This window comes from Mesoplodon densirostris, chromosome 4, assembly GCF_025265405.1.
Source record: "Mesoplodon densirostris isolate mMesDen1 chromosome 4, mMesDen1 primary haplotype, whole genome shotgun sequence".
In the NCBI taxonomy this organism is placed as follows: Eukaryota; Metazoa; Chordata; class Mammalia; order Artiodactyla; family Ziphiidae; genus Mesoplodon; species Mesoplodon densirostris.
The window spans coordinates 108,212,027-108,224,515 of record NC_082664.1 but is presented as its reverse complement, the minus strand read 5'-3'; the positions used below and the strand labels follow the sequence as shown (position 1 = coordinate 108,224,515).

General features: G+C 38.9%; 1 protein-coding gene across 1 annotated transcript in view; it reads right to left on the bottom strand.

Moving 5' to 3' along the window:
* Positions 1–367: 367 nt before the first annotated feature.
* LRRC28 (leucine rich repeat containing 28) overlaps positions 368–12,489 on the bottom strand; it is a 206,049-nt gene continuing 193,927 nt past the window's right edge. Inside the window, exon 10 of the mRNA XM_060095096.1 lies at positions 368–907. Within this exon, the coding sequence (XP_059951079.1) occupies positions 835–907 (73 nt within the window). The 3' untranslated portion in view covers positions 368–834. The remainder of the gene's footprint in view (positions 908–12,489) is intronic.

Genomic DNA, 12,489 nt, shown 5'->3' with positions numbered 1-12,489 from the left:
AAATGTTTAAATCTAGAAAGAAAAGGATCAGATCTTTTAAAGCCTCATATGTCCCTCTTCTCATATAAAAAAGTCTTATCAGGAAATAAAATTCAAAAATTATTTTTCTGTAGTTTTTCAAAATAAGTGTGTATTTCATTTATAATCTACAGTTTTATTTTTAAAACCCCTCACAAAAGTCTCTTAATATGTTGCAAAACTTTATAAACAAGGTTGTAACTTTCCAGAGGGTGTGTGCCAGGACCCTCGTGAAGCCCCTACTGGAGTCTAACTTGAAAGCCAACTCAGGCACCACCCCCACCCCCCACCCCGCCACACACACACTGCTATTCAATACTATTGAGGTCACAGGGTTTACTGAAATTTGTTAAAAACATGGAGAATAACCTCTGGGGAATAATTCTCTGGGGAAAGAAAGAGAGATGAGAAGATTACAGATACCACTGAAAGTATGTGTGTTCAAAAGTTAATTTGGTTATATTATCAAATTACAGTTCTTCAGGGAGCTTAAACTTGCTCTAAATTAGATTTGGGGAGGCACATCAAACTAAATAGTCTGCATAAGAGACTCGCTGACATAAAAGAAAAACACAGAAGACAAAGGGTTCTTAATATGGGGAAGGATATATTCCAACTTGGGGGAAGGGTGAAGACATTTCAGCTCTGAAGCTCGATCATGACATTTCCAGAGTCCTGCAGTCCCCAAGTGTGACAGGACAGATCGGAAGGGCCTGTTGGGCCTGGCTGGACTCTCCTGTCCCTCTGTCACACTGTGTGATATGCAGGCAACTGCAGTGTCAAGCTGGCAACACTCCTGAGGCTCTTGAGTGTTTATCAACTCAGTAGGTCAAAAGTCTGCAGACACTGGGTGGAGCAGCAGTAAGCCACAAAACTCACAGTTGTCCTCCTAGAAGGGGAAAGAGGGGGAGAAGGACACTGTGAGTTCAAAAGGAAAGTCTCAGAATTCTTTCCATTAGAGACAGTCTCTTCCTTTGTTAAAATAAAGGATTAGGTATGGTCAACAGAGTACACAACAGAAATGTAAATTCCTTTTAAAACTGAGCACTGGAATCAGGTGAGGTATGTGTGTGCTTATTTTATTAGCAGTTTTCAGATGACGTAACATCCCTATGTTAGCAGCTAAGGAAAAGTAAGCTTTTTCCATGTTACAGTCTGAATTCGGCTTACTAGAACCAGTGCAATGACAGAATTTGAAATACGTTATAAAAATCATGTAATAGAAAAAGTCACCAATTTAGCTAGAACACATATATATCGAAGAGCTTAAAAAACATAATTTTAAGGAATTTATCCTACAAATGTATGCCCACAGATTGCTTATAGAGGTAATTTCAGAATCTGAATCACGTAGTTTAAGGGTCTTCTCCCACACAGCAGAGGAATCCCATCTCAGACTCCTGCTTGGCATCTTTCTGCAGTTAGTCATGAGCCCTCTGATCCCAATCTGGGCAGCTCCAGTTGTTGGATGCCTTGTTTTCCCACCAGAAGTGCTATCCTCTGGTGAGGAGAGATTAATCTACTCTTGTTTTCACAGGACTCCCTGTGCTGACTGTTTTCTCTTTTCTTCACCCCTCAACTCAGTCTTTGCCTTTCTCTGTAATCCAAGAAGGTGACCTCTACAGACCCAACCTCCAAAGCTGCCTGATTGCTGGTTTCAGGCTGAATTAGGACAAGGGAGGCATAGCAGGAGGGTTAAGGGCAGGAAGAGAGAAAAGTTGAATATTTTCTTTTTCTTCTTTTTTTTAAAAAAAAGTCTAGTTAATAGAGGTATAGTTACATACAAACATACAATAAAATTCACCCATTTTAAGTGTACAGTTGAATGAGTTTTGAAATATATGCAATTATTTAACTAACACCACCATCAAGATATAAAATACTTCTCATATCCCCAAATGTTCCTTGTGTCCACTTGCAGCCAACCCCCATCCCCCAAACCCCGTGACAAGTCTCTGGTAACCATTGATAATTTTGTTTCTCCGTAGGCTTTATTTTTCCCTGGGTCACCACAATTCTCCAATAAAGGCTTTGCCATTATTTCATCTTGGATGATCAAAGATCTCAAGGCAAGAGCTAGACCTACTTCTATGGGTTCTCTTGCCTTAGATTTTTGTACTAATCCAGGATTCCCTTACCAACTGGTTCCAGCTAGGTTTGGCTGATGTGAGGATAAAGCTTCCCTGGATGGACCCTCCTGTATGGCTCTAGTTCTCACTAGGCTCCAGTCACACTCAACCAGGCAGTTGACAACTCTGCCTTAGCCTTCACTTCCTGCTTGCACAGAGTCTCACTTCCTGCAAGCAGAGGTGAGAGTTCAGGGCCTTCTTGGGTCTTTTCTGAGCATGCTCACATCCTTTTGCATGCACATGACCTTACATACTCCTAGAAATATTAGTGCTTTTCAAAGCCCCTGTGGAAAGCTTACTCCCCCAATTTTCCTTTTCAGCTTTTTTTTTTTTTTTTTTTGCCGTATGCGGGCCTCTCACTGTTGTGGCCTCTCCCGTTGCAGAGCACAGGCTCTGGACGTGCAGGCCCAACGGCCATGGCTCATGGGCCCAGCCACTCTGCAGCATGTGGTATCTTCCTGGACCAGGGCACGAACCCGTGTCCCCTGCATCGGCAGGAGGACTGCCAACCACTGCGCCACCAGGGAAGCCCTCCTTTTCAGCTTTATGGCTAGTCTGTTGTTTGCCCCAACAGTTACCCACTGCCTCAGGCATCTGTGAAGTTAAGCAATTGCCTGTAATTGTTTTGACAATTTTTAACAAATACCCTCAGAGAAGAGGCTTTTTGCACTGGTGATCTCTGACTGAGGAAATAAAGACAGGCTTCCAAGTAGGGTTTTTCAGTGAAACACCCTTTGAAGATGCTCCAACTTCCTTCCACCCCTTTCCAGTTGCTGCCCGCCTGATGGTTTTAACTGTGATGGCAGATTATTGGTTTTCAAGGTTAAGACTAGAAGATGGGACTATAGGTTAAAATATCACAAAGGTCTCTGTTCTTTCTGAGATTCAGTCACTTTTCTTGAATAAATGCACTCTGAATTGCTGTAAGCCTTTTGTTAATTTCCAGAGTTCTGAAAAATTCAATTCTGACAAGTTTTGCCAGTTTTTTCATTGCTTTTATGGAAAGATTGACTATTTCTATCCCACTCCATCTCTACATCTCTGACCAGAGCTTTTATTGGGCAGCCCCTCCTGCTGGCTCTAAGTCTCAACAGCCTCCAGATCTTCCTTTGTCCTTCATGCTAAAAGGTTAAGAATGGTAAACCTTCCTACTGCTGTAAGTTCCCAGGTACTTTATCATCCTTGTGGGTGCTCTGAACCTTGCCTGAACTTCTGTAAATAGTCCTTCTCTATTAATTTCTCTTCAAAATCCCATCTTCTGTGTGTTTTCCAGCCAGTACCCTGATTGATTTAGTAGGGAGTAGCCTAAGCAAACAGTCCATCAAAGTGGGATTCTGGGATTGGGTTGGTAACTGCATGAATGACCTCATTACCAGGGAAAAGTGGGAAATCACTGATAACTTGAAGTTGTGGTATCACGATTACTCAAATTATCACTAAGACTGCCAGTGGAGGGTAAGGCACTGGGAGATCAAGTGCTGTGGCACTTGATTGTTGTGGCATCATGGTGAATTCAAAGATTGTGGAGGGAGATGGCTTCTTTTGACTGCTTCAAGAGATTCCCCAAATCCCAACCCCCTTCCAAAAAAAAAAAAAAATAGATAAGCTTAGTGTCTTCTTGAACTCTTAACTCAAGGCATAGGTAGAGAATCAGAAAGTTTCTATGGTGGCCTTAAAGGAATTCTTATTTTATGAAGCTGTGGGAGGGACATGCCTGAGGCCTGAATGTACAGGCTGCAGAATCACATGCCAGGTAAAAGTATACTTATGCTAAGTCTCTTACACTAAGGTAAAGGTTCTGGTTGGGAAGGGGTGAGGACTTAAGAATTGAGATGGAAACCTTTGTGTAGACACAAAGCTAAGGACCTTAAACCTCTAATATCTCTAAACATTTCTTCACATCAGAAACAGCCCTTCTTACCATCTAAGAAAACAAGCATTCACTTGAATAAAAAGATTTCACTGACTTCATCTGGTGTGGTTACCTAAAAAGGAAATCCCTATCTTCTTCAGGCAGGAACAATACTCCCTGCCTCTAGGGCCATAGAGAGAGCAAAATCCCAGCATGATTGAGAGTTAATTGCAAGGGCTGCTCCTGGGAGAGATTATGTACATGAAGGAGTTGTAGAATCCTGCCAAATTTTATTTGCAGGAATCTGGAGAGTAAGCATGGAAATGGAGTCTAAGTATAATACATTAGCCAGTGAGAATAAGTCTAAGGTTGGATCAGGCCAAGAAGGGTGCTTCACGAGGCCTCAGCATTTAATGTGTTAGTATGAGTACGTATAATGGTTAGTAGAAGTCTTGATTCAGTAGAGGCCTACAGTCAATGAGACAGAGATGCTAGAACTTCCATTGCACAGTCTAGAGGGAGGAGATCAAAGGCTTAGAGAAATGGGAATGTTGAAGTGGATCCAATGCGGCCTAACCTGCTCAGACACCACCTGGAAACCTCTGGGAGGGTCAGGAAGACAGTCCCTTCACTAAAGACATTAATATATGTATTGGTGAGGGGAAATCAAACTGGAAGTAGCAAGCACACCTGATACTTAATATGACACATGCCTACTAGAGGCGAGAGAGAAAGCCTGCAAAAGCTCAGGTGTCTGCTACATTGGTAAAGTTTCAAACAGAAAAGAAGAGTTACATCCAGAACTGCCCATTCGAAGAAACAGATACACATTTGTGGGTCCCTTTGGATTTTGGAGGCAAAACACATTTTGGGAGCCCCAATCTTCCAAGGTCCTTTCTCTTACAATTAAACACCCTGGTCATAATACAACAAACAAGCATTGGAAGACTCTGAAAGACAGAATGAAGATAGACAGACTATGACCCTGGGACTTGAGAAGCAACACAGCAATGGTAAACTCCCGAGGCTTCCTTAGTGCCTCCCATATACTTCAGATAGGATGCTGTAGGAGCTTCCAACCTAGAACCACCAACAGGCAGAGTCAACAAAACAAAACAAAACAAAACAAAACACAACAAAAAAAACAACCCCCCCCAAAACCCCAAGAAAAGCCTGTTATCCCTATCCAAAGGATTAGGACAGAGAAATCCATCAATTTCTATAGAAAGTAAATACCTAGTTGCTTAGGGCTAGGTATGGGGAAAGAGAGAGGTGATAGATAAAGGGTACAAGGTTTCTCTTACGGTGAGAAAAACGTTCTAAAACTGTCTGTGGTACTAGTTGCACGTATCTGTGACTACAGTAAAAACTGCTGATTTGTATACTTTAAATGGGTGAATTGTATGGTATGTAAATTATCTCAATAAAGCTGTTAAAAAATAAGAGAAGTAAAAGGAGAAATAGATAAACTCACAATTAGAGTGGGAACTTCAACTTCTTTACTCTTAGCAACTGATAGAACTACCAGACAGAAAATCAGCACAGGTGTAGAAGAACTGAACAACTCAATGAGCCAAAGAATCTAATTGACATATACAAAACACTCCACCCAACAGCAACAAAGTACACATTTTTTTTTTCTTTCTAAAAGCCCATGGAATATTCACCAGGACAGACTATATTCTGTGCCAAAGAACAAGCCTCACAAATTTGAAAGAACTGAAATTATATACAGAGAACACATCTGGTTTCATCTCTGACATAAAGAGCCTAGAAGTCCTCACTCCTGTTCTTACAAGAACAGGCTGAACAAATTGAAAATCAACAACTTTTCTCCACTCACCAGAGAACTGAGGTCATAGGGCAAACTGCAACTTCAAAATCTGGTGAGACAGGTGACTCCAGAGGCACAGCTGAGACTTGCTTACCTGGACAGAAGATGCTAGAATTGCTGGAGGCTGAGTGTGGACAAGCCTGAGAGTGAGATACTCCTGAGGCTGAAATGTTAGGGTGACACACACACATTCTTAGGTTTTACCTATAGAAACCCTAGAGGCTATCATGGTGAAAATCCGTAAAAGATCCCCTTGTTGCTCATTCAGGAAGAGAAAAAGAGTAGTCATTATGTAACATGTCCAGAGAATCCTCCATAACAAAGGACTGTTCTCCAGAGAAAGAGTTTACCAGAGCCTTATCCCAGGTGCGGAAGGGCATTCTTCCCACCCCAGCCCCCTTTAGTCTGCCCATCTCACCTAAGAGGGGAAAACAAACTATACAAGATGAGAAAAATTTATGAAGGTCACAGCCTAGAAATACAGGCCCACTAAAATAATGGTATAATCATAAAATTTAGAACATTTCCTTCCCTCATTTACCACCAGAGTAAATGGCCTCCAGCATAAGGACAGTGGATTATAGATAAAATGGATACACAGAAATCTCTTGCATTCCTATACACTAACAATGAAAGATCAGAAAGAGAAATTAAGGAAACAATCCCATTTACCACTGCATCAAAAAGAATGAAATACCTAGGAATAAACCTACCTAAGGAGGCAAAAGACCTATACTCTGAAAACTGTAAGACAGTAATGAAAGAAATTGAAGATGACACAAATAGATGGAAAGATATGCCATGTTCTTGGATTGGAACAATCAATATTGTCAAAATGACAATTCTATCCAAGGCAGTTTACAGATTCAATGCAATCCCTATCAAATTACCAATGGCATTTTTCACAGAACTAGAACAAAAATTTTTTAAATTTGTATGGAAACACAAAAGACCCCAAATAGCCAAAGGAATCCTGAGAAAGAAAAATGGAGCTCGAGGAATCAGGCTCCCTGACTTCAGATTATAATACAAAGCTACAGTCATCAAAACAGTATGGTACTGGCACAAAAACAGAAATATAGATCAACAGAACAGGATAGAAAACCCAGAAATAAACTCACACACCTATAGTCAATTAATCTATGACAAAGGAGGCAAGAATATACAATGGAGAAAAGACAGTCTCTTCAATAAGTGGTGCTGGGAAAACTAAACAGCTACATGTAAAAAAAAAAAAAAAGAAAGAAATTAGAACATTCTCTAACACCCTACACAAAAATAAACTCAAAATGGATTAAAGACCTAAATGTAAGGCTGGATACTATAAAACTCTTAGAAGAAAACATAGGCAGAACACTGTTTGACATAAATCGCATCAATATTTTTTGCATCCACCTCCTAAGAGTAATGAAAATAAAAATAAACAAATGGGACCTAATTAAACTTAAAAGTTTTTGCACAGCAAAGGAAACCATAAACAAAATGAAAAGACAACCCATAGAATGGGAGAAAATATCTGCAAACAAAGCAACTGACAAGGGATTAATCTTCAAAATATACAAACAGCTCATGCAGCTCTATATCAAAAAACAAATAACCCAATCAAAAATAGGCAGAAGATCTAAATAAACATTTCTCCAAAGAAGACAAAAAGCACATGAAAAGATGCTCAACATCACTAATTACTGGAGAAATGGAAATCAAAACTACAATGAGGTACCACCTCACACCAGTCAGAAGAGCCATCATCAAAATGTCTACACACAATAAATGCTGGAGAGGGTGTGGAGAAAATGGAACCTTCCTACACTGTTGGTGGGAATGTAAATTGGTGCAACCACTATGGAGAACAGCATGGAGGTTCCTTAAAAAACTAAAAATAGAACTACCATATGATCTGGCAATCCCACTCCTGGGCATATATCTGGAGAAAACCGTAGTTCAAAAAGATACATGCACCCCAGTGTTCATTGCAGCACCGTTTACAATAGCCAAGATATGGAAGCAACCTAAATGTCCATCAACAGAGGAATGGATAAAGAAGATGTACTACATATATACATGGAATATTACTCAGCCATAAAAAAGAATGAAATAATGCCATTTGCAGCAATATGGATGGACTTAGAGATTATTATACTAAGTGAAGTAAGTCAGACAGAGAAAGACAAATATCATATGACATCACTTATATGTGGAATCTAAAAGAAATGATACAAATGAACTTGTTTACAAAACAGAAACAGACTCACAGACATTGAAAACAAACTTATGGTTACCAAAGGGGAAACATGGTGGGGAGGGATAAATTAGGAATTTGGGATTAACAAATACACACTACTGTATATAAAATAGATAATCAACAAGGATCTACTATATAGCACAAGAAACTCTACTCAATATTCTGTAATAACCTATATGGGAAAAGAATCTGAAAAAGAATGGAAATATGTATATGTATAAATGAATCACTCTGCTGTACACCTGAAATTAACACAACATTGTAAATCAACCATACTCTAAAATACAATTTTAAAATAAATAAATTAATAAAAATAAAAAAGCAAAATAAATAAAATCCCAGCACTATTAAACCTTGGGTTCATCTTACTGGGCCCACCCAGGGGCCTGCAGGGGGTGCAGTGGGCAGTCCTGAGGGTGTTGGCGGAAGGGGGCTCACCATGTTCCTAAAGCTCATTTACCAACAGTGCAGCCTGGGTTTGACAGAATATTGAGGCGAGGATCTAGTTTTTAAACTATATAGGAGTACGGAAGAAAAGTCGTGAGAAAATAGGAGAGAATGAAGAATGTTATGAGAGAAATGCATTCCCATTAAGATTTTGCATTTAAAAACAAAAACAAAAACACATACAAGATGCAGGCTCTCTGAGGAGTATACAGGGAAGCCCAAAGTTAAGCAAGGAGAATCATAAAAGGACACTAAAGGAATCTGAATTTCAATCTGAAGCCTCTAGTACCTACTAGAGCAAACATAAAACAGCTCAGCTCCTAGCCAGATTAAAATAAAATCTCACACTAAATGCCTATTTAGCTCAGCTCTTATTACCCCATATGTCTGTCTTTCAACAAAAAAATTACAAGAGATGCCAAAAGGCAAGAAAAAGCACATGCTGAAGAGACAAAGGAAACCTCAGAACCAGACTCAGATATGACAGAGATGTTAGAATTATCACAGGGAATTAAAAAAAAATAGAACAGAAAATCCACGATCTGTGGGACAATTTCTAAAGGTGCAAGATATGCATAATTAGAATACTAGAAAGAAAAGGAGAGAAAAGAGAAGAAGAGAAGAATTTGAAGTAATAATGGTTAAGGACTTTACAAAATTAATGACAGATCCAGAAACTTAATAACACCAAGCAGGATAAAAATCAAAAACAAAAACACTACACATAAGAAATATTATATTCTATCACTTATATGTGGAATCTAAAATATGACACAAATGAACATATCTATGAAACAGAACAGACTCACAGACATAGAGAACAGATATGTGGCTGCCAAAGGGGAGGAGAGTGGAAGAGGGATGGATTGGGAGTTTGGAGTTAGCAGATGCAAACTAGTAAATATAGAATGGACAAACAACAAGGTCCTACTGCATAGCACAGGGAACTATAGTCATAATCCTGTGAAAACCATAATGGAAAAGTACACACACACACACACACATATATAAAACTTAAAATCACTTTCTGTATAGCAACACTGTAAGTCACCTATACTTCAATGAAAAAAAAAAAAGAAATATCAAACTGGAGAAAACCAAAGAAAAAGGAAATCTTAGAAGAAAGCCAGAGGAGAAAAAAAATTACCTACAGAGGAACAAGTATAAGACACAGTAGACTTCTTATTAGAACCATGCAAGCAAGAAGAGAGTGGAGTGAAATATTTAGTGTGCTCAAAGAAAAAAAAATCACTAACCTAGAATTTTATATCCAGTGAAATTATCCTACAAAAGTAAAGGAGTATAAAGACTTTTTCAAACAAACTGAGAACTGAGGGAATTCATTGCCAGCGAACTTGTCCTGCAAGAAAGGTTGAAAGGAATTCTTCAGGGAGAGGAAAAGGGTATAGGTAAAAAATTCAGATCTAGGGCTTCCCTGGTGGTGCAGTGGTTGAGAGTCTGCCTGCCGATGCAGGGGACACGGGTTCGTGCCCCAGTCTGGGAAGATCCCACATGCCGCGGAGCAGCTGGGCCCATGAGCCATGGCCGCTGAGCCTGCGCATCTGGAGCCTGTGCTCTGCAATGGGAGAGGCCACAACAGTGAGAGGCCCATGTACCGCAAAAAAAAAAAGATTCAGATCTAAATAAAACTAGGGATGACATGATACTATATATAGAAAATTCTAAAATCTCCACACACACACAAAATTAGAATAAATGAATTCAGTAAAGTTGCAGGATACAAGATTAATATACAGAAATATGTTGCTTATCAATACTAATAATGGACTATCAGAAAGAGAATTCAAGAAAATAATCTCTTCTACAGTTGCATCAAAAAGAATAAAATGCCTAGAAATAAATTTAACCAAGAGGGTGAAAGACTTATACTCTGAAAACTATAAGACATTGATGAAGGAAATTGAAGATGATACATATAAAAGATACCCTCTTTTCATGGATTGGAAGAATTAATACTGTTAAAATGTCCATACTACCCAAGGCAATCTACAGATTTAATGTTATCCTTATCAAAATACCCAGAACATTTTTCACAGAACTAGACCAAATAATCCTAAAATTTATTTATTTATTTATTTATTTATTTATTTATTTATTTTTTGCGGTATGCGGGACTCTCACTGTTGTGGCCTCTCCCGTTGTGGAGCACAGGCTCCGGACGCGCAGGCCCAGCGGCCATGGCTCACGGGCCCAGCCGCTCCGCGGCATATGGGATCCTCCCAGACCGGGGCACGAACCCGTATCCCCTGCATCGGCAGGCAGACTCTCAACCACTGCGCCACCAGGGAGGCCCCTAAAATTTATTTTTTAATCTATTTTTTTCATTTAATACTTTTCAACTTGAATTTTAGTTTGTCAATAATAATACTGCTGTTCCCACTTTGTTTGTTTGTCTTGTTTTGGTGTAATTTAGCTTTTTGTCTTCAAAAGTTTAAGTAATTTTGTTTTAAGGTATTCTTTCCTCTCTTGCTTTCACCTTCTCTCTCTCTTTCTCTCCCTCCCTCTCTCTCTCTGCCTTAACACAACTTAAGACATAAGAATCTCTTTTGAGGAATTGAATCCATTCACATTTATACAGTAGGTCCTTACTAGTTATCTGTTTTATATATAGTAGGGTGTATATGTCAATTCCAATCTCCCAATTTATTCCTCCCCACCTTACCCCCTGGTAGCCATAAGTTTGTTTTCTACATCTGTGACTCTACTTCTGTTTTGTAAATAAGTTCATCTGTGCCCTTTTTTTAGATTCCATATATAAGTATATATAATATTTGTCTTTCTCTGTCTGACTTACTTCACTCAGTATGACCACAAAAGACCCTGAACTGCCAAAACAATCTTGAGAAAAAAGAACAAAGCTGGATGCTTCCTGACTTCAAACTATACTACAAAGCTACAGTCATCAAAACAGTATGGTATTGGCACAAAAACAGACACATAGATCAATGGAACAGAAAAGAAAGCCCAGGTATAAACCCATGCACCTATGGTCAATTAATCTATGACAACGGAGGCAAGAGTATGCAATGGAGAAAAGACAGTCTCTCAGCAAGTGGTGCTGGAAAAACTGACAGCTACATGTAAAGGAATGAGATTAGAACATTTCCTCACCCCATATACAGAAATAAACTCAAAATGGATTAAAGACCTAAATTTAAGACTGGAAACCATAAAACTCCTAGAAGAAAACATAGGCAGAACACTTTTGACATAAATTGTAGCAACATTTTTTGGGGATCTGTCTCTTAAAGCAAAGGAAACAAAAGCAAAAATGAACATATGGGACCTACTTAAACTTAAAAGCTTTTGCACAGCAAATGAAACTATCAACATAATGAAAAGACAACCTACTGAACTGGAGAAAATATTTGCTAATGATATGACCAATAAGGGGTTAATACCCAAAATATATAAACAGCTCATACAACTCAGTATCAAAAACAAACAAACAACAAAAACAAACAACCTGATTAAACAATGGGCAGAAAACATGAATGGGCAGTTTTCAAAAGAAGATATACAGATGGTTAACAGGCACATGAAAAGATGTTCAACATTGCTAATCATCAGATAAATGCAAATCAAAACCAAAATGAGATAGCACCTCACATCTGTCAGAATGGCTATCATTGAAACGTCTACAAATAACAAATACTGGCAAGGATGTGGAGAAAAGGGAAGCCTAGCACACTTCTGGCGGGAATGTAAATTGGTGCAGCCACTATGGAAAACAGTATGGAGGTGCCTCAAAAAACTAAAAATAGATCTACCATATCATCCAGCAATTCCACTCCTGGGTATACAACCAAAGAAAACAAGAAAAGATACATACACCCCAATGTTCATAGCAGCATTATTTACAATAGCTAAGATACAGAATGGAATATAATTCAGCCATAAAAAATAATGAAATTCTGCCATTTGCAGCAACATGGATGGACCTGGA